The sequence below is a fragment of the Halichoerus grypus genome, chromosome 14, assembly GCF_964656455.1.
Source record: "Halichoerus grypus chromosome 14, mHalGry1.hap1.1, whole genome shotgun sequence".
Classification (NCBI taxonomy): domain Eukaryota; kingdom Metazoa; phylum Chordata; class Mammalia; order Carnivora; family Phocidae; genus Halichoerus; species Halichoerus grypus.
Genome location: NC_135725.1, coordinates 58,806,813 through 58,828,600, shown reverse-complemented (window position 1 = coordinate 58,828,600; position 21,788 = coordinate 58,806,813). Strand labels below are relative to the sequence as shown.

At 48.3% G+C, this 21,788-nt stretch overlaps 1 protein-coding gene across 5 annotated transcripts in view; it reads right to left on the bottom strand.

Moving 5' to 3' along the window:
* Window positions 1-21,788, bottom strand: part of RUSC2 (RUN and SH3 domain containing 2) — a 70,709-nt gene that overhangs the window by 2,121 nt on the left and 46,800 nt on the right. For 2 of the 5 annotated variants that reach the window (XM_036081215.2, XM_036081218.2), the window contains exons 2-9: window positions 9,748-11,844; window positions 3,375-4,004; window positions 2,949-3,134; window positions 2,639-2,779; window positions 1,491-1,567; window positions 1,106-1,280; window positions 910-1,015; window positions 158-204 (exon numbers count right to left, since the gene is read on the bottom strand). In XM_036081215.2, coding sequence (XP_035937108.1) covers window positions 158-204; window positions 910-1,015; window positions 1,106-1,280; window positions 1,491-1,567; window positions 2,639-2,779; window positions 2,949-3,134; window positions 3,375-4,004; window positions 9,748-11,776 — 3,391 coding nt within the window. In that variant the 5' untranslated portion in view covers window positions 11,777-11,844. Of the gene's footprint in view, window positions 1-157; window positions 205-909; window positions 1,016-1,105; window positions 1,281-1,490; window positions 1,568-2,638; window positions 2,780-2,948; window positions 3,135-3,374; window positions 4,005-9,747; window positions 11,845-18,186; window positions 18,257-20,401; window positions 20,888-21,788 lie in introns of those variants that run through there. The other 3 variants (XM_036081216.2, XM_036081214.2, XM_078061435.1) reach the window with 3 other exon arrangements.

Sequence of the window (21,788 nt, the reverse complement as noted above, 5' to 3'; positions counted from 1 at the left end):
GGACAGACTGGGCTGGAAGCCCAGGCTCTGAAGACGAAAGCTTGGGTGGTCCCCCTCCCCACCTCTACCATCGTAAAGAGCCGTGCCTCCCTCTTCTGAGCCTCTGAGGTCTGGCCTATATTGAGTTTGCAAGAGAGAGCAGTGTTCCGGGCATTACCTTCGTGGTTATAGAGGTGATTAAACCAGAACTCCAGGGACCGGATGCTGTAGGGAAACAGGTAGAGAGAGTTGAATCTTGTGTGGAGATAGCCAGATGATAAGGTACAAAGGAGACAGACAGGGGGTCAGACATAGGGCAGAGGTATAGGTGAACATCTCCCTTCTATGGCAGGAATGCTACCTGGTTCATTTCACATAAAATAGTTCTGAAAAGTCAGTGGGGGATGATGGGAGGGGGTTAACATGTAATTCACAAGCCAGTGACTTCCCTCTAGAATGGAGTTGGCTTGCCTAGGCCCCCGAAGTCATGGCAGCTACTGAGTGAGAGTACAGGGTACACATCCCAAAGAGGATGACCCAGGCCCATACTTGAGAAAGAAGGATACTGTGAAATGGATCTCAAGGGGGACTTATGGTCACGCAGGATTTGGAAGTAGTGCTGGAATTGAGGGGATCAAGGTTTACAATATCCAGAGAACCAGATTAATTTCCAAATAAGCCAGATTATGGATTTATAAAAGCCAAAGACCGTGTTGGTGATCAGTGCCAGAGGGTTGTGGGTGTGGCGGGAAACCAGAGACCTACTGAGAGAGGCTGTAGCTAGATGGGGAGAAAGTGAGCCTGGGCCCTGGCCATAGAGCCTGCAGATCCCCCTTGGCCTGTCTCAGTCTAGGGAGGTGGTTCCACAGAAGTGGCAGAGCCCAGGGGAGAGGGCTGTGATTTGCCGCTCTTGTTGCCCCACACACTCACTTGAGCAGGCCGAGAATGAAGGCGTTGAAACGCATGGTGTGACTGGTGAGCTCCGGGAATTGGCTGACCTTGTTGTAGAGGCCATGCAGGACCTTGGTGGACGGGCCTGAGAGGAAGCCAGAGTCGGCAGTCACATGCCCAGTCTCCTGAATCCGAATCTCAGCCTGGGGTCCTCATCTTGTCGCCCAGCACTTACCTAGCTGTGTAGAAGCCTCAACCACACTCCACGGCATGTTCTTACGTTGCCCAATGATGACATCTAGCACGAAGGCCTTGAGCCCATCCTCCAGCACGGCCTGGACGGCAGGGCACAAGTACTTCAGAACCAGGTGGCCCACATTGGGGCTCACAGAACTATTCCCGAGCTTTGCCTGTGGATGCAGCAGAGAAGAACGGGGAATCACTGGAAGCCCGACCGTGGTCTTCTCTGACTCTCTTAGGCCTCAGCATGCTTCTCTTGTGATCCCCATCCCGAAGTACCCAATTCTGGGTTCTAGGTGCAAGAGAGCAGGAGAAGGCGGCAGCATAGAATGGGTGAGGGTCAGCAGGGTAGAGTTCAGCTCGCCCCAGGTTTTGCCTACCTTCACCCCAGGATCCCGGCTTGTGCCAAAATGGGCCACAATGAGGTCTACAGCAGTGTTAACCGCCTTCACCAGCCCTGCAAGTAAGAATTCCATGTGATGGGTTCCTTAGCAAGTCCCTGGGCAACTCAGCTGAAACTGAGCCCTCAGTGGAGAGAGGGAGGGGCGTCCACTCTCTCTCTCTCTCTGTCCCTGCACATGGGTGTCAGTCTTACTGAGGACCAGGCCCTGACCCCTCCCTGTTTTTGCCCAGTCCTCAAGCCCTGTTGTCACCGCCAGTGGACGCATCTCAGCGATTTTATCTTCAAGACCCTCCTACTCTAGTCCTGGATCGAGCTAACTATCCATCTTCTCCGCTCTGAGAAACCAGGCTACTGGCTGCTGGACAAAGTCCAGGGCCACTCACAAGTGACCGACAAGGGCACCTCTTTGATGTGTGCCTTGCGGTGTCCTCTGCTATGCTCTCACATTGCCAAATCTTTACCCCTCTTCTCAAGCCCTTGGTTCGACCTCGAACCGAGGCCACTGGTCATCAATTCAACTTCCCTGTCCATCCAAAAGACATAACTACATTCTGTCTACCCTCCTTCCCGCCCCCCTCACTCTCTTTCCATCTTGCTCAAGGTTCTTCCCTTTTCCCAGCTTTGAACCCCCCACTCTGCCTCTACAGGGAACTTCAGCTTCATCTTTCTCCCTCCCCACAGCTCCTTCCCTTCAGCCCACAATGATGCTCAACTCTTTCCCCATCATCTCACTGAAACAGCTCTCTCTTGGTCCAGTGGTCCCTTATTTGCTCAACATCTTAGTAGATGTTACCATCATGCTTACCCAAGCTGTTAGGCCCTGTTGTACTTGGACTCCCCCCATTAGAACACGCGGCCATTTATTTATGGCATGGCAGTCTCCCTCACTCTACTTAGCTCCCTGAGGTAAGAGACCAAAGCCTGATTCTTAAGCATCTGATAAATGATCCTTGTGCATTCAGGCACACTTGTCCTACACGATGCACGGACTGCTACCTCGTGCCCCAATTCCTGTGCTGATTCCTTCCTAGCACTTGGAGTTCTAGGAGGGCTAGACAGTAGGGCAACAGGCACAAATAGGTACCGACAACAGAATTCCTGGCCTGAGCTGGGGGTAACATTCACCTTTTTTCTGAAGCAGGTCAATGGAAATGGCCTCTGAGTTGCCATCTGGGGACAGACAAAACTCAGCTGGAGGCTTCTCAGTCAAGGAAAAGGGGTCTTGGAAGTCAGGGCAGGTCAGTGGTAATGGCTTCACTATTTGACCTGGAAAGAAGAGAAAAATCAATCTCAAGCAACTCTCCTTCCAAGAGCTGCAGCTCAGTTCTGTGCCTCATACCCTCTGGGACTCGTTCCTGTGGGCCTGCCCCTTCTCCAGCCCTGCCCAGCTGTGGTAGAGCCTGCCCTGGATCCACTGGGCACCCGGCCCACACACCATTTGGCCGGCAGTTCAGATGGCCAGCAGCACTGAAGGAGCCAGGGAACTCAAAGATGGGGTTCCTTCGGGCCAGCCGAGCTTCCTGTGGCCTTCGGTCTAGGCTCCCTGACAATCCAGGTGGCCCTAGTGGGTTCTTCCTCCTGTATTCCCGCCACTTGAGTGCTTGAGGGGATAGGTGGTTGGCTGAAAGCAGAACAGATGAGCAGAAGAGATGGGCAAGAGTTAGCAGGAGACAGCATTTCACATCCACCCAGTGCGGTCATATAAAATATGAGGGCTGGGAGTGCTTGGATATTATCCGTAGGTGCTGGGGAAGGAGGTGTAAACATTTAACCCCTTACCCCAGGCTGGAGTATAAGAAAGCATCCAAAGGTGGGGGGGGGGTCGGGTAGAAATGCTTGCGGTGGAGGGTAAAGCTCATACCGTTATTGGGCCTGGAGGCCATGCTGCCCTCACCACCTCCCCGGGCTAGACTTTCTGCTCGACTGAGGCTAGATCTCCAGGAGCCCAGAGGAGGCAAGCTTCCTGTTCCATGGAGACGGTACTCAGCCAAGGTCAGTATCTTCTGATCCCCCTTCTGTGGCTGCTGGAAGGTGGCAGGCCGGGCAACGGGAGGACAGGAGTGGCTCCATGGGGGTGGGCTTTCTGTGGCTGTGGCCTGCTCTGGAGGAGGGGAGCACGACGTGGAAGCAGAGGAGTCGGTGCTGGGCCCAAAGGGGCCAGCACTGCGGATCGGGGAGTAGCTACCCAGGGGTGACGGCCGTGAGGTTTCTGGCTCAGGCCCAGCTTTCCTGGCCCCTCTGTTGGTGGGTGCCTGTGACTCCCCTGAGGGAGCTAAGGCTGGGACTGGAGCAGTGGGGGCAGCCAGGGGGGCAGGCTGCTGTGCACGGCTGCAGCCAGAGAGGCTGTAGAGCTGGGAAAGGCTGTGGAGGGCACGGGCCTTGGCCAACTGCTTCGGGAAGTGGTGCTGGAACACGAAGGGCTGGATGGGCAGCGTGGTTGGCCTCTGCTCCTTGCTGTAGCGAAGGACTGGTCGGCTCTCCGCACCGCCGCCTGTGGCGACAGTGATGGAGGAAGAATCAGACAGACCCTGGGGCCCCCAGCACAGGAAGCAAAGGAGCAGACGGATGATGCTCACTGGGGAGAGGGGAAGAGATGGGCAGGACCTGGCTTGTAGGAACTGAATGGGGTAAGGGCAATCCAAGTTTGGGAATATGACAGTGTGCCTCCCATCTTTTGTAAAACTTTTTCTATTGTTTTTATGATGCTGAACTCTCTTGTACTCTTGACTATTCACCCCATCTTCATTTTCTTGACTTCAAGGGTGGGTGTATCTTAAGGCTCCATTCTTAGATCTCCCTTTACACTTTCGTCCCTGCATTGTTCAAGTTCAGGCATTCATACAGATGACTCCCGAACCCACAGCTTTAGCCCCCACCTTCCCCTTAATCTCTGGATCATTCCGCTTTCACTTAAAATTTGCTATTTTGGGGCACCTGGGTGGCTCAGTCGTTAAGCGTCTGCCTTTGGCTCAGGTCATGATCCCAGGATCCTGGGATCGAGCCCCGCATCGGGCTCCCTGCTCCACGGGAAGCCTGCTTCTCCCTCTCCCACTCCCCCTGCTTGTGTTCCCTCTCTCGCTGTGTCTCTCTCTGTCAAATAAATAAATAAAATCTTAAAAAAATTTTTGCTATTTTAAGGGTGCCTGGGTGGCTCAGTCAGTTAAGCATCCGACTCTTGATTTCAGCTCGGGTCACGATCTCAGGCTCTGTGTTGGGCGTGGAGCCTACTTAAGATTCTCTCTCTCCCTCTGGGGTGCCTGGGTGGCTCAGTCGGTTAAGCCTCTGACTCTTGGTTTTGGCTCAGATGATCTCATGAGTCATGATCTCATGGGTAGTGAGATCAAGCCCCATGTTGGGCTCTGCGCTCAGCAAGGAGTCTGCTGGAGATTCTCTCTCTCTCCTTCTCCCTCTGCCCCTCCCCGCACTCGCTCACTCTCTCTAAAATAAAATCTTAAAAAGAAAAAGATTCTCCCTCTCCGTCTGCCCCTCCCCCCTAAAAATTTGCTTTTTATTTATTTTATTATTTTTTAAAGATTTTATTTATTTATTTGACAGAGACAGAGACAGCGAGAGAGGGAATATAAGCAGGGGGAGTGGGAGAGGGAGAAGCAGGCTTCCCGCCGAGCAGGGAGCCCAATGCAGGGCTTGATCTCAGGACCCTGGGATCATGACCTGAGCTGAAAGCAGACGCTCAACCGATTGAGCCACCCAGGCGCCCCCAAAATTTGCTATTTTAAAGCAATTCATCTATCACCTTTCCCCTGATGACTTCCATTTCTGTCAATGGCAGAACCACCATTTCCTTTGTTTCTAAGGCCTAAAGAGTTGGAGTAAAGGTCACAGATATTCAGGGTAAGATGTTATTTACTTCAAGGTTTTACTCATCATCGCCTGTCTCCACTAAAGCTGACTCATTTCATTCTTAAGCAAATCTAACCATGATATTTCTTCATTTGCAGCTGGAATCAGCCTCCTGTCACCCCTATCAACCCCATTCCCACTCTTTCATGATCCTGGCATTGGAGCCTCAGGGTCCACATTTGCTCCCTCTACACAGAGTTGTGATCCCCAAGGCTGGTCCTCTCCTGTTCTTTCAGCCAATCTTCAGGTCAGTGTCTCTCAAGACACAGGGCTCAGAACTAACAAAACTCCAGGATACTGCACAGCCAGATTGTCTTTGTGCGTGAGTTGTGCTTCTAAAAAAAAACAACAAAACACTGTGCACACTGTAAACATCTGCATGACACGAGGTGGCGCTGTGAGCTTCTACGAAGCCAGAAACCCTGGGTGTGGCTCACTGGGCACAACTCCGGCTCAACAAATCTATGAGACAGGAATTAATACCCTTACCTGACAGCTCAGGGTATTGGAAATTTAGAGACATTAAGTCATTTGCCCAAGGTCACACAACTAGGAAGTGGCAGAGCTAGAATTCTGCTAAGCCAGAGTCTGACTTAGGGGCTAATGTTCTCTTTATCACATTGCACTACATAGGAAATGGTATCCCTCATCTTTTCCCATTTATTTACTTCATTGAGTCTTAAGGGGATAGTGATCACAACCCCATCAGGGAGGGGTTTCAGAATCACTCCTAGGGGACATGTTCAAAATATACCCTCCTGTCATCCCCAATCTGTGCTTAGAGACCAACCTTTGTCATTCTCCCTTGCTTACTATGCTCCAGCCACACTTCCTTCTGTCCTCAAACATGCCAAGTTCATAACATCTCAGGATCTTTTGCACCTGCTGTTCTGCCTGAAATCAACTCATCATTCAGGCATCAGCTCAAACATCACCTCCTCAGTGGTGACCACCCCAGTCCCTCTGACAAGTCATACTCTGTCTCATTATCCTGTTTTATTTTCTTTTTAGCATTTTATCACTATTAGAAATTATCTTGGTTTTTGTCTATTACTCCTCATAAGGGCTCCAAAAAAAGCAGTGTTTCTGAATTGTTCATTGATGTATCCCCAGTGCCTAGAATAGAGCCCAGTATATAGTAGGTACTGAATAAATATTTGTTAAATGAATGAATCCCCACTGTCACCCTTGGTTCAGGCTAGTCTCGCTGCATCCAGATCTTCTTACATAAATCAGATTGCTTCCTAAAATACCCTGTGACCCTACTGCCCACAGAATAAAGTCTAATCTTCTCAAATAGGTATCCACACCTGCCACCAATTAGACTGCTCTCCCCTCAAACTCCCACACCTGCCATTCTCATTGACACCACTCTTCCCACCCCATTCCCATCTTTAAGTACACAGCCTTTCCTGCTGGGAATGCCTCCTGCCTATCCATTTATTTAAATATAAAATTTCAAGGCTGAACTGACCCTGGCTTTCAGATTAGGCCTTCCCAACCGTAGCTTTATTATACCCGCTATATAAAGTATGTTTGAATTAGACTGTTTATTTCTACTCTTTAAAAAATCCTCCCTAAGTCCCCAGGATAGGGTTTGAGTAGGGTTTGAGGCAGAGGAATGAGATCAGAAAAGAAGGAGGGGCCTGACCTGGGGAGTGGGTCTCAGTTTTGTCCCCAGGGAATACAAAGACTAAGGTTTCTCACTTTTCTTTGTGACAGCCCTTGAGAAAATCAGAGACCACATTCACCCAAGTCTGCTGTTGTGTAGGTGACACAGCCCCAGTCCCTCAGTTCCTTCTTAAAATGGAGTACCCAGAACTTGCAGGTGAGCACTAACTGATTTAGAGGAGTAGAGGACTATCAGCTTCTCCCTTCTGGAGTCTATCAATGAAGACAGTCATTTTAACTATTTGGAAGCCCTTCCAAACTGCTGACTCATTCTGAGAGTGCGATCAATTAAATATCCCAAATCAACTCAAGTACAGCTTACCTATCAAACTTCACACTGGTCCCTGCTTTTTTGTTTTGTTCTTTCCAGATTTGGTAAGATCTTTTTGAACCGTTGACTCTGCTGCTCAGGATCTCAAAGAGATCTCAGCTTCTTTTGTCATTCATGAATTCATTGAACTGTCATTCATTAATTTAAAAAAAAAGTATAGAATTGAGAGAAGAGCCCTGTGGGAGATCACTGGAGACTTATGGAACGGAATAGCATCTCTGTATGAAAAGTCTTACCCAATAAAAAAACACACAACACTTTCAATGCCTCTCCCATCTCTGACCAGTATTGTTCTTGCCCTCAGAATGCCAGCCACAGCATCCCCTGCGCCTAGAGACACCCACCAGACAGTGAAGTCTAAGAAGGGAGTGGGTTCCAAAGGACTCTGGCCAATCTCTGCTGTTTCTGACCCCCCTCCTCCCTGGAGACCTCCCCTTTCATCCTCCACCCCAAGGGCAGCTCCTCTGTGTCCTTTTAGGAGTGTGAAGTCTTCTGAGGCTATGATCTTCCCAACAGCAGAGATTACACCACTTATGGTTTGTTAACCCACTCCTTTTGAGAAGCCATATGGACCAACCCGAGCCTACAGCATAGCAGATTCTCCTTTATCTCCCTTTCCCCTGCTTTATCTCTCCTTCCAAACCCTCTGAGATCTGGCTTCCCCCCTTCACTACTCCCAAATGTTGTTTTCGGGATTCTTCAGCCTTAATGTTAGTGATTTCTCTTCAAAACTTTGTTGAACCTAACTCTTTTTTGAAACTTTCTCCTCCTCTAGTGCCTGTGCCTTCACTCTCCCCTGGTTTTCCTCCTATTTTCCTAATTCTTCTCAGAACCTTTGAGTGTTGCTCTGCTCACCCTTAAATCATTGTATCCTCAGGGCTCTCTGTCCTTGTTCCCTTTACAACTCCACACATTCTCCCTAGGTGCTCTCATCCACTCAAAGTTTTAACTACCTCTGTTATTCTGATGATTCTGATCTTGGTGGCCTCCTGACCCCCAGGGCATCCTTTCCAATCCACCTTGCCCCCAAACAACCAGTGATCTTTCTAAAATGCAAAAAAACCATGCCACTAAGCTGTTAAAAAACAAAATGCCACTTCCCTGATTAAAATCCTTCAATAGTTCCATCCACACCCCACCATGGCTATATCAAATTATTTGCAGTTTCTGGAAAGCATCAAGTTATTCTGTACCTTGTTGGTTTTACACGGGCTACTGTATGAACCTAGAATGTTCTTCTCACAAATGTCCACAAAGCCTATTCCTCATCCTCTTTCTAGACTGGCTTTATTTATTTATTTATTTTTAAAGATTTTATTTATTTATTTGACAAAGAGAGAGAGTTAGTGAGAGCAGGAACACAAGCGGGGGAGTGGGAGAGGGAGAAGCAGGCTTCCCGCCGAGCAGGGAGCCCGATGTGGGGCTCGATCCCAGCACCCTGGGATCATGACCTGAGCCGAAGGCAGACGCTTAACGACTGAGCCACCCAGGTGCCCCTAGACTGGTTTTAAATATAAATTCTGTTAGCACTCCTTCTCTGACATTTTAGTCTGTCTAGAGAGCCCTCTCATAGACCAGTACTGGACACCGTCATCTCTGGTTTTTGTTTTTAAGTAGGCTCCAATGCAGGGCTTGAACTCACGATCCTGAGATTGAGACCCGAGCTGAGATCAAGAGTCGGCACCTTAACCAACCGAGCCACCCAGGCACACTCCCCCCTCCCCCAACTCTGTGTTTTTAATTATGTTTCCTTTTCTGTTTTCATCCTTAGTCAGAATTCCTTGAGGCTAGAGACTGTCCCTCACATCTCTCCATCACCAACATTTAACATAGAGCATTTATAAAACAAATTATTTAAATGTAATAAAATAAACAGGGAAAGAGCGGGCCCAGGAGGCTTAAAAGTCAAGTGTCTGGTTTCAGGCTCTTTGAAAAGCGGCAACAATCACTGACCAAAGAATGAACTTCACTGACTCGCAGTGTGGTTTGCCTAAGGGACATATCCCTTAAGCACTGCAAATTCCTAAATGTCCCAAACTGAACTTGGGCTTTATCCCTTTTCTAGGAAATCCACTTTACATCAGTGTCTGTGGTCCCTATCCACGTACCATCATCTTTCCAGTCACCCAGGCTTATAATCACAATCGTCTGCGTACTTCCTTTCCCAATATATCAGTCTCTGAGTCCTGATAATTTCAGTGTATTTCTTATCTTTCCCCCCATTACAACTGTCAGACAGGACCTGGACTGGAAAGATGATGGATCTAGGCTGAGGAACCTTCAGTGGTTATGGAGGGGGTGGTTGCCAGGGCCCTATCACTGAGGAGGCCATGCATATATTCTGGTATTCTCCAGCCTCTATGTTCCTTACCGTCAGCTCTAGCTCTTGCATCCTTCTGGGTATGGCTGTTGGCTGGGCTCCCTGGGAGAGCAGGTCCTGGATCCATCAGCTGGGCCAAGGGGCCTTGCCCAGCAGCTCTGAGGCTAGCAGGTGGCATCTCACTGGCCTGGGGGCCCTGACAGACCTGGGTGGACCAGGGCTCTGGGCCAAATAGGTCCATGCCCGGCCCCGAGGGCATGGGCGGTAGGCTGTGGCTACAGCGAGCGCCCTCGTCCAGTGGGCCCACCCTATCTTGCTGGGCTTCTTGGATGGGTGAGAACTCCTGGGAGGAGTCCCCAACGCTCACTCGAAGCGGCGGGGAGCCAGAGCCTGCAGCTTTCTTCCGGCCCTTGGCGAGCTCAGCAAAGGAGGTCACCCGCCGAGGTGGGGAGCCAGACCCAGCGAGGGCTGCAGGACCCTCACTCAGGCGCACTGGGCAGCTCAGCATGCGCTCCAGCGAGCCCAGGCGGACAGGAGGGCTGCGCGCGAGGCTGCGATCACAGCTTCGAGAGCGCTGGCGTCCAGTGCTGAGGTTGGGGGGTGAGGTGTTGGTGTACACTTGCCCCTCGATCACGGTGGGGCCCACAGGCGCCGCTGCTTCCACCGAGGAACCCACCGCTCCTTGTTCCTCTGGCTGGACTTCTGGCCTCTGGAATAGGTAATACTCAGAGGGCTGGCTGGGGCCAGGGTCTGGGCCGGGGCCTGGCGCAGGGCTTATCTTGGTGTGTTCCTCAGAGCAGCTGGTGACGGAAGAGCCAGCTGGGCTTGGGGATGACTGGGAGGACAGGTCACAGGTGACAAGTTTATAGTAATTCTGTGTGGCCACAACAAGACGGGCCTGGCTCTGGAAGCAGGCCGTGAGGTCAGCCACACCTGGGCAGGGCTCACAGTGTGGGCGGTAGGAGTTGCAGTTGGCATCGAGCTCGGGAGATGAGGCATGAGGACAGCCATAGCTCCCTTCCCTGCCTCCGCTGTCGGGGTGGTGGGACTCACAAGACATCTTGGACTCGGCTGGGGAGGGCTGCAGGTCCAGATAGAAGGCGCCGGGGTCTGAGTGGCTGCAGAAGGAAGAGTTGCTGCACGACTGTGGGGCGGCGTTGAGGTTGGCGCGGGAGCTGCCGTGCGCCTTGCTGTAGAGGGTGCTGAAGGTGACCAGCACGCCCTCCGAGCTGTTGCAGGAGGAGTCACTCGCGTAGCCCATGGACTGGTCAGCCGCCTCCGACTGACTGGAGGCGCTACTGCAGCGGCGGTGCTGAGGCCCCGAGCCCGAGCAGCCTGGGTTCCTCGGCGATTCATCCGAACTGAGCTTCCAGTCCTGATCGAAGGAAAAGCCCGACGTATCACTGGCTCCACCCCCACTGCCACTCCCACCGGGTCCCCCACACTCGTCCAGCTCCATGGTCTCCGCTTCCAGGTCTGGCCGGCAGCAGTGGCTAGTGCTGCAGTGCTGGGGATCCAAGGTGGCCCTCGGCTCCTGTTCCTGCCCCTCCACTACTCCAGCTCGACTACGTGTTGCCCCCCACGGCCTGCCCGCCCTAGGGCCAGGTGGTGGCAGCTGGAAAGGGGACAGATGGAAGGTGGGCTGACCGGCCCCGTGCAGGTGGAAGGACTGCTGGGTGGCACCGTCACCAATGCTGTCATCACAGAGGTCACCAAGTCCTGGCTCAGCCACACCCTCCTGCAGCAGGAAAGGATTGTGTCGTTTAGGGGCCCCGGGGCCTCTTCCATCCCGAACCCTACTCTTCGTGCTGTCTGCAGGCCGTGCGGGTCCCCCTGGGGCAGAGTGCAGACTGTTGTACAGCAGCGAGTCGGCTTGTCCCAGGTCTTGATCAGGCTGGGTGGTGCCCAGGTCAGGGGGGCAGAAGGGGTTGGATCTCGTGCTCCCACTACCTCCACTTGTCCCTCCACAGCACTGCCTATCTGGGACTTGGCAGTGCACCAGGGGGATGTGGTGGACGATGAGGGTCTCTCCAGTCAGCTTTGGGGGACTATCCATTCTGGAAATTTCGAACAAGGGCATCAACAGCACCAGACACTGCCCCCGGAGCCCAGTGGGGCAGAACACATTTCATCAGGAGAGCTTGGCACCTGGAGAGAGAGGGAAAGAAAGGGAACCTAATGTCACCTCCCTGGAAGTCAGGGACATGCCCTTCCCCATAGCACTTTCAGAGGGAGGAGAGCCCAAGAGGAGAAACGACTCAGAGTCAAGATGGAGCTTGATAACACAGCCCGACAGGGCCGGGCTACCCTGCCCTACTTTCTGCACGGGTCCAGCTCTTGAGTGCCCCCTTCATTGGCCGTGCATCCACTTGTGATAAAAGGCAAGCTCCTTTTCATGCCACCTACAAAGGTCTGGGGATCTCAAGGACAGCACTTTCTCCTTTTCTTTCAAGGACAAGTTCTTAGCAGTAAACAATGACTAGTCCCAAGTGCAAAAAAAGTATGAATAGTACCTTAGAAAAACCATCTAGGAAGACCGAAAGGGTGCTCGGCACTGAGGAGGACAGGGAGGTGCCTTAGACCCAGCTTTAGCTTGCAAGCTCTCAGATAAAGGGAAAATCATGAAGATGAACTATATCATGGACTCATAGCAATAAGCTATTAATTTTGCAAGAAAACTATTTTTAAATTATTCTGTATTGTTTGCCCCCATGTCACCTCATTTTCTCCTCTGAGCCCCAGAATGCTCATCCCTCTCTGCTGGCGGTGGGCTAATGATCCTCACTCTCCCTACTACTGTCCTGGAGCTGCTGCTTCTTTTTTTTTTTTCTTTTTCTTTTTTCAAGATTTTATTTTTAAGTAATCTCTGCACCCAACATGGGGTTGGAACTCACAACCCCGAGATCAAGAGTCACATGCTCCGACTGAGCCAGCCAGGCGCCCCTGTCCTGGAGTTTCTTGAATACAGAGACCGAGTTGGTCATTAGAGTGACTTGGTCATGCCAACCTCTTCCTTCTCACTGAGGGGGTGGGTGTCTATTTCTATCTCTTGTATCACTCAGGCACACAGAAGTCCTAGCAAACATGATAGGCCTAATACATTCTTGTCCAGTTCAGGATACAGATCTTCTGAAGTGCCCAAATTCTGTCCATTTTCAGTCCAGAACTTTCACTATGGGGGTCCCCCTTCCCAGTTTTTCCTCCAATAGGCTAAGGTAAAGCTCTCTCCTATTCAAGGTCTCCTGGTCCCAAGCACACAGAACCTATTCTGAGCTTCTCTGGTCTGCTGGCTGGACTGCGACAGAACGGCTTCCTCAAATTCTAGTCTCCTGTGCTACCAAGTCCTTGCTTGCTCAGACTCCTCTTATCTAATTTCTGCTAATTCATTCATTTCTCTTCCCTCCCTTTTTATTCCTGTCATTTTCCTTCCACCCACTGTGAATCTAAATTCCTCAATGCCTGAGTTTTCCACCATTTAGTTGAATGCTTAATACCACCAATTTTTAAAAATTTAACTCATTTAGATTACAGGATCACAGCTCTTCCCATGTGGAGTACAGAAAAGATCTAGGCAAGTCACACATGCTCAAGGACATGAACAGGCAATACATAAATGAAAAAATTCAAGTGGCTGATAAATAAGTGTGTGAGGAATTCAGTTTTAAAAATTCTTTTATAAATTAAATTACATCAAAATTAAAAAGCAAGTGTTTATCCTCTCTCCTCCCTTTTCTTTCTGAGAGGAAGACTTCTTTGTTGGACTCCCAACCCTTTGGGAGTTGAATGAGGATAATGAGTCGATACAGAGAAAGGTAGAAACCAGAGGGGCTAAACTGAGCTACAAGGTTTGAGTTCTAGAAGAAAACATGGGAATAAACATTTGTTATCTTGGATTGGGTGATGGTTTCTTAGATATGACACCAAAAGCACAAGTGACAAGTGAGAAAATAGAGAAGGTGGACTTCATAAAAATTAAAAACCTTCGTGCCTCAAAGGATACCATCAAGAAAAGACAACCCACAAAATGGGAAAAAATATTTGCAAAGAGATTACTGATCAAAATATATGAAGAACTCTTACAACTCGGGGCACCTGGTTGGCTCGGTTGTTAAGCTCGCTGTGTCTCTCTCTCTCTCTCTCTGTCAAATAAATAAATAAAATCTTAAAAAAAAAAAGAACTCTTACAACTCAACGATAAAAAGACATATAACTCAATTAAAAACTGGGCAAAGAACTTGAATAGACATTTCTCCAGAGAAAACTTACAAATGGCCAATAAACACATGAAAAGATGCTCAACATCATTAGTCATCACAGAAATGAAAACCACATTGAGATACCACTTCATCCCCACCACGATGCCTAAGATAAAAGACAGACAGTAACAAATGTTGGTGAGGATGCGGAGATATTGGAACCCTCAACCTTGCTGGAGGCATGGTAAAATGGTGGAACCACTTTGGAAAACCAGTCTGACAGTTCCTTAAAATGATAAACATACAGTTACCATATGACCCAGCAATTCTACTCCTAGGTATATACCCAAGAGAAATGAAAACACATGTCCACACCAAAGCTTGTATATTAATATTCATAGCAGCATTCACAGTAGCCAAAAAAAGTTGGAGCAAGCCACTCTCCATGAACAGATGAATGGATAAACATAATGTCATACAGGGGCACCTGGCTAGCTCAGTTGGTAGAGCATGTGATTCTTGATCTCAGGGTCTAAAGTTCAAGCCCCACACTGGGTGTAGAGCTTACTTTATTTTTTAAATTTGGTTTCTCTTTTTTCTTTTCTTTTTTTAAGATTCTATTTTTAAGGAATCGCTTCACCCAAAGTGGGGCTCGAACCAACAACCCTGAGATCAAGAGTTGCATGCTCCACCAACTAAGCCAGCCAGGTGCGCCAGTGTAGACAGACAGGTGATAGATAAATAGATAGTTAGATAGACAGATAGATAGCTAAAGCTACAACAAAAAAACTGATGTTAAAAAAGTAATTTTGATATATATATGCAACAGAATATTATTTAGCAATAACAGGAATCAAGTAGTGATCCATGCTACAATATGAATGAACCTCAAAAAGGTAAGTGAAAGAAGCCAGTCATAAAAGGCTTCTTCATATGATGTTGTATGATTCCATTTATATGAAATGTCCAGAATAGGCAAATCCACAGAAACAGAAAATAGGTTAGTGGTTGCCAGGGACTGGAGGACTGGGGAATGGGGAGTGACTTCTAATGGGTAATGGAGGTTCTTTCTGGGGTGATGAAAATGTTCTGAAATCAGACAGTGGTGATAATTATGAAAGTCTGTGAGTAAAATCAAAACTACAGATTTTTGTGGTACGTGAATTATATCTTAACAAAGCTGTTATTTAAAGCCTTTTTTAAAATAGAAAAAAAAGATTTAAGATTTATGAGAAGAGGAAAGCAGAGGTGAGGAAGGGAATGGGTATTGACTGGTGGAGGGGATTGGGCATTTTCAGAGATAAGCTGAGAAGGAAAAAAGAGAGACAGCTGCCTTAAAGTATGGGATATTGTTGAGAGAAATAAAGAGGATTTTTAGGAAGTTTAGCTATGAAGTACATGAGATAATTTTCCTTTCACTCTTCCCCATCTCTTCTCTTCCTTCACCAAGAAAACTTGGGTTCAAATAAAAATCTACAAGGATAACAGAAAGTTGGAAACAACTTAAAATTCCAGTAATAACAATCAATAAAAAAGTACAGAGCAGAGTATCATTAAAATAATGTGTTAATATGATCACTGACTTGGGAAAATGTTCACAAAATATTAAGTAAAACTGCAGATTACAAACAGCATGTAGAGTATGACACCATTTTTGTAAATAAATATATGTCTGTATGTGTCTTAGTCTGTTCAGGTTGCTATGACAAAACATCTCAGACTACGTGTTTTGTAAACAGCAGAAATTTATTTCTCATAGTTCCAGAGGCTGGGAAGTCCAAGATCAAGGTGCCAGAATGGCTGCATTCTGCCCTCTTCCTTGTTCATAGCTGGCACCTTCTAGGTGTGTCCTCACATTGTGTAAGGGACAAGTGATCTCTCTGGAGCCTGTTTTGTAAGAGCACTAACGCCATTCATGAGGGCTTTGTCCTCATGAGCTAATCGCCTCCCAAGGCCCTATCTCTTACTACCACTACCTTTGGGGGTTAGGATTCAACATATGAATTTTGGGGGACACAAATATTCAGACCATAGCAATATGCATGAAAGAAAATTTGAAGGCATATACAACAAAATATTAATAGTGCTTATCTCTGTTGAGTGATTTTGGATTATTTTTAATATTACTCTTTCTGTTTCATCTGTATTTTTAAAATTTTATTTAAATTCAATTCATTAACATATAGTGTATTATTAATTTCAGAGGTAGAGTTCAGTGATTCATCAGTTGCATACAACACCCAGGGCTCATTACATCACATGCCCTCCTTAATGCCCATCACCCAGTTACCCCATCCCTCTACCCACCTCCCCTCCAGCAACCCTAGTCATCTATATTTTCTAATTTGTATATAATAAATATTATGTACATAATTTAAACAGTTTTGTTTTCTCTCTCTCTCTCTCTTTCTTTTAGAGATGGGGGGCAGAGGGACAGGGAAAGAGAGAGAGAGAATCTTAAACAGGTTCCACACCCAGAGTGGAGCCTGACACAGGGCTTGATCTCACAACCCTGAGATCATGACGTGAGCTGAAATCGAGTCAGACGCTTAACCGACCAAGCCACCCAGGTGCCCCATTTTGTTTTCTTTAAACAACACAGATACTGTGGGTTCAGGGCTTGGAGAGGCGGCTTCCCCATACATATAGTACTAGGTTTTCCCAAGTCAAGGCTATCATCTGAGGCCTGGACTAAACGGAGCATAGAAAACTGTCTTGTACACATAGCAGTAATTTTAGGAGTACCTATGGGCTACAGCCATCACTTGATCTTCAGTGAGTAACCCACCCCCTCCTTAAGCACCATTTTCTTTTTTTTTTTTTTAAAGATTTTATTTATTTATTTGACAGAGAGAGACACAGCGAGAGAGGGAACACAAGCAGGGGGAGCAGGAGAGGGAGAAGCAGGCTCCCTGCCGAGCAGGGAGCCCAATGCGGGGCTTGATCCCAGGACCCTGGGATCATGACCTGAGCCGAAGGCAGACGCTTAATGACTGAGCCACCCAGGCGCCCCTAAAGCACCATTTTCAAGTAGCATTCACAAATAAAATATACACACATAAGAACTTATGATTCGATCCACAAAACTACTACTGAGTCACATACGCTTTGAAATGGAAAAACATAGTGACACAGAGTCTAGAAGGCTGATCCTCTAAATCAGGGATAAAGAATAAATGGAACAGAAGATGATGAAGAACCTTTGGCTGGATGGTACAGACAGTTATATTATAATGTTGTTTATGTATCTGTCCCCCAGACTAGAGTTCATTCCCTGAGGTCAGAAACTGAGATATAGTCAATTCCGTGTCCCTAGAACCTATACATAGTGCTTGGAACATGGTAAGTGCTCCGTTATTTGTGGACTCCTACTTTACCCATGTAAAGACTTATTTGTCTTTTTATTATTGAGTTGTAGGAGTTTTTAAATTTCCTTTGTCAGACATGTCTTGTGAATATTTTCTTTCGGCCTGTGGCTTGCCCATTTGTTTTCTTAATGGTGCTTTTCAATTAATGGAAGTTTTTAATTATATAAAATTGCATTTATCTTTTCTTTTTCTTTTATGGTTAAAGCTTTCTGTGTCCTATCTAAAATATCTTTGCTTATCCCAAGATCATAAAGAAAATTTTCCTTTTTTTCCTGAAAGCTGTATAATTTTAGCTTTTACATTTAGGTTGTGCTGAATCCTATTTTAACTGTAAAGCACTATCCCTGGTGGATTCATTTTATATTTTTGTATCTTAGAGAAGGTCTTATTCCTCCCTGATCTCTACACAACCAAGGGAAATGCATGCCAATAGTTCCTTCACAGACAACTCTAGCTCAGCTAACTAAGGTGAAGTTCTGCAGACATCCTATGAGATTTTGTGCTCATGCCTCTGCTCTGCCCGACAAAACTTGCACATTTTTTGCAAAGCATTTTTTAAATATATGTCATCTCCCTGATCCTCACAACAACTCACCTAAGTAGGCAGAGCCACTTTCATTTTAAAAAACAAGGAAATCAACAACCAAAAAAACAAAAGGACTTGTCCAAGATCACTCAGTTAATAAATGACAGATTAAGAATCTTAACTTTTGATCAGTTAGGAATCTTAAGGAATCTTGGAGGAATCTTAAGGAATTAATGCTCCATTAATTGGATGGAATAATTCTTAAGGAATTAATGCTCCATCCCCAATCCAGCATCTTCATCTTAAGGAATCTTAAGGAATCTTAACTTTTGATCAGTTAAGAATGTAATGAGAGTATACTGTACATGTGACTTTATTTCAAACACCACAGAGCACATACCTCTTAGACTTCTTTCTTGGGAGTGACTTGTTCTACAATAATAGAAGTTTAATACTGTGGTCCATGAGCTCTAATAAAATAGAAGAGAAAACAATGGGGTAGAAGAGCTCATTCCAGACTCTGGAATGAGTACCCTGATTAAATGGAGAGACATGGGAGATGAAGATGGGGAAGGAACAGAGAATCCAGAATAGGAAGAAAGTGGAAGAAAGCTCTCAGAACATGGGCCCTCTAGCTATGATTACTAGGTAGACAGTGGTGGGTTCGGCCAGCACCAAGTGAGGAAGTCTAGCTCTCTACAACCGGATGAGCTTTCCATGAGAGCCCTTTTCCTGGCCCCTGTCACAAATGAGTGTCTCCTGGCCTATCATAACAATACTATTTATTAGTGATCATTCACTGAGCTTTTACATGCCAGGTGATTTACATATGTCATCTCTACTTCCACTATAACTTTTTTAAAGATTTATTTATTTATTTTAGAGTGAGAGAGTGCGGGGGGTGGGGGCAAAGGGAGAGAGAGAATCTCAAGCAGACTCCCCGCAGAGCGTAGAACCCAATGTGGGGCTCAATGACCCTGAGATCACAACCTGAGCAGAAATCAAGAGTCAGATGCTTAGCCGACTGAGCCAGGCAGGTACCCCACCACTATGATCTGTAAAAGGAGGCATAATCATTTCTATTTTACACATGAGAAAACTGAAGCATAGCAAGAGTAAGTAGTTTGCCCACAATTACACAGCTGAGATAGGACACAAACTCAGGTCTGCCCAATTCTGCCCAGTTCTTAATTCTTTCCACTACAACTGCCTCCCAAAGAAAATGAGCCGGGCCACACCCTCTTCCTAAAGTCCCGGCATTTACCCTGCTGCACGGCAGCTGCTTCCTACCTTTCCTGCATAGGCCCCCACTCTAGCCTTCACTTACATAATTTGTATTTACCCACTTCTCTATTCTCTGAACCTATCGTCCCTTTCATATTACCGCCCCAGTAATATGAATGTTATTAAACACTCTTCAATCCACCGCCTGTCACAGCTCCCGGCCCTCATCTTCCTGCCCCATTCATAGTCCCCAAGGCCCCTTTTCCCTGTTCTGTAGTTCACATTCCTGGATGCTTCCTGGGAACTAACAACCTCCCACAACTTCCCCGTGTATTCCCCAATCACATATTTGCACAATGTGGAACCACTGATTCCTATTAGCATGTTTTTGAATCATCCACCAAGGTGGTCAATGGAAATGGTAATTTAAGGAACTCTATCTGCTCAGCAATAGGGTAACTCTGGGCAGGAAAATGTTCTACACTCCAGAAGAAAGGTTTCCCCTGTTTTCGGTCATCAGCATCTCTCTGCCAGTCATTGAATGCCTTCCCTCTTTTTTTGGCCTTCTGAAGGAGGACTGAGAAGACGGTGGTACTCAGTTGCTAATCTCTAACAATCTGACCTTGACCTGAGGTCCCACAAGGAGCACATCGGTAGGACGGATAACCTTTTTCCTGTCTGAGTCCTCTCTGGAGCAGGACTGAAGGGAGGAGAGGAAGAGGGTGCATTTGGGACCTGCTTATGCTCAGGTCCCTTCCTGTGAGGAATCTAGGTCTCTATAAGGAGACTGATTATAACAATCAGGTGCCCTCAGCATTACAATGACCACCTCCCCATGCTCCCCCAATAGACTTTGGAGCCTCTTGATCAACATTCTTTCTTATTCCATCCTTACCGAGAGCCTAGTGGCTCCCATGGCACCAGAAGATATGGTATGTGTGTCTATGGGTATGAATGTTTGTGTATGGAGGAAAAAGAATGGGCTGGATGCTTCCCAGCCCCTCCTCTTGAAAGCTGCTTGAATCCCTGCATTTTCTCCATCATAAACTTATAATAGCTTCAGGGGTGTCTCCTCCCATTAAGCCTTTGTTCCTAGATCTGAACCCCTCCACCCTGGCCCACACTATAGCAGCCTCATTAGAAACGCCCAGAAAGGAAGGAGGGGATCTTCTGCTTCTTGACAAGACAGCATTAGCCCAAGCCTCTGCACCACAGCCCAAATATATGCAAGGACGAGCCTGGCTAATGTTTGCTCTCATGCTTGCACTCTCTCTCTCTCTCTCTCTCTTTCGGAAAGACAAAGCCAACCCTCAGAAGCCAGGGCCCAAATGTGCTGCTCGGTTATCCTAGCGGCTCTGCCCTGCCCCTCCCCCAGCTCCGCTGAGCCATACCTCTGTTAGGAGCCTTGAGCTGTACCCGGAGGCTTCTGTTCCTTTTGCACTCCAACCACGCTCTACCTTGACAGTTCCAGCCGAGGCACTGTTCCACGGGACCACACGGGGGGAACGGAACCGATTTCCTAAGATCTGATTTCTGCTAATACAATGGCATCGTTGCTAATGCAGGGAGGCTGCGCAATCGCAGCGCCTATGCTCGCCGCCGCCCGCCGCCGGTGCCGGTGCTGGGGCTGCGGTGACGTTGCTGCTCCGGGAAGGGGGAAGGGAGAGGAGCAGGCAGGCCCACAGTACAGCCGCTCAGCCTCCCTCCCTGCCAGGCCCTGGGGGCCCCTTAGCCTAGGGAAGGGGGAGGGGAGAGAAAGGAGTCAGTGCTGGAGACTGAGAACTCTCAAGGCGGCAAAGCAAACGGGGGAGAGAGCTGGGCCTAGCTTCTCCCTGGTCCTCAGGAGTCTCAGGGAAAAAGTCTGGGCAGAGGCTTAGAGCTTCCTTCCTTCCCTTTAGGCCCCTCCTTTTAGGTCTTAGCCAGAAACCTCTCCCTCCTCTCTTCAACCCACTCTGAATGACTCCTTGTTTTCCAGCTTTTTCCTTTCACTAAGATTCCAGACTAGCCTCAGGGTGGAGCAGCCAGCCTGGGAGGGGGTTCCTGAAACCTTGAAGGGAGGCTGCAAGGACCAGTCATCATGCTACCAGCAGGCTGAGTCCTGGTGGATCCCAGCGGGACTCAGCACGAGGCTTTGAGGGTGTGCCTCTTGGGAGAAAAGGGAGACTGGGTCATAGGCAGGCTTCTCTACACAGGGTGGTAGTGAGCCTTAGGACCAGGCTGCCTACAGGCCCCTTCCGAACACAGGGTCCGATTCATTCCCTGGATTTTCAGGGGGCCTGTTGGTGTGGCCGGAATAGAACCTTCTCCTTTCACCTACATTAGCTTTTGGACAAGTGCTGAGTGGGGTCCGGCTGGGCCTATAACGAGGCAGAACCCATTTGGCCAGGCTGAGGGGCCAGGAAGCTCATTTTCCTAGGGAAAGGGAGCGGTCTCCCCTCAGCCAGAGAAAAATCTCAGTTCTACCCATAGCCCTACAGAGCCCTTCACCTCCTCCAAGCTCCCCCTTCCTCAGGCTCTGGGCCAGTTCTGTGGGGATCAGTGAACAGTGGAGAAGCCACAGCCAGAGCCAGCCCGAGAGCCAGCGGCAACACTGTCCGCTTCATGCCACTGCTCCCTGCGGCCGCCCTGGGACGCAGAGCCAGTCGCAAGCTGCGGTTGGCCCCCCGAGTACCAGCCCGGTCTAGGTCTCCTCCCAGTGTGGACCGGTATCTGTATTCCACAGCCAAGCCCTTGGATTTCAGGTCCCTAGAAAGAAGCCAGGGGTCCGCTGGCCAGGAC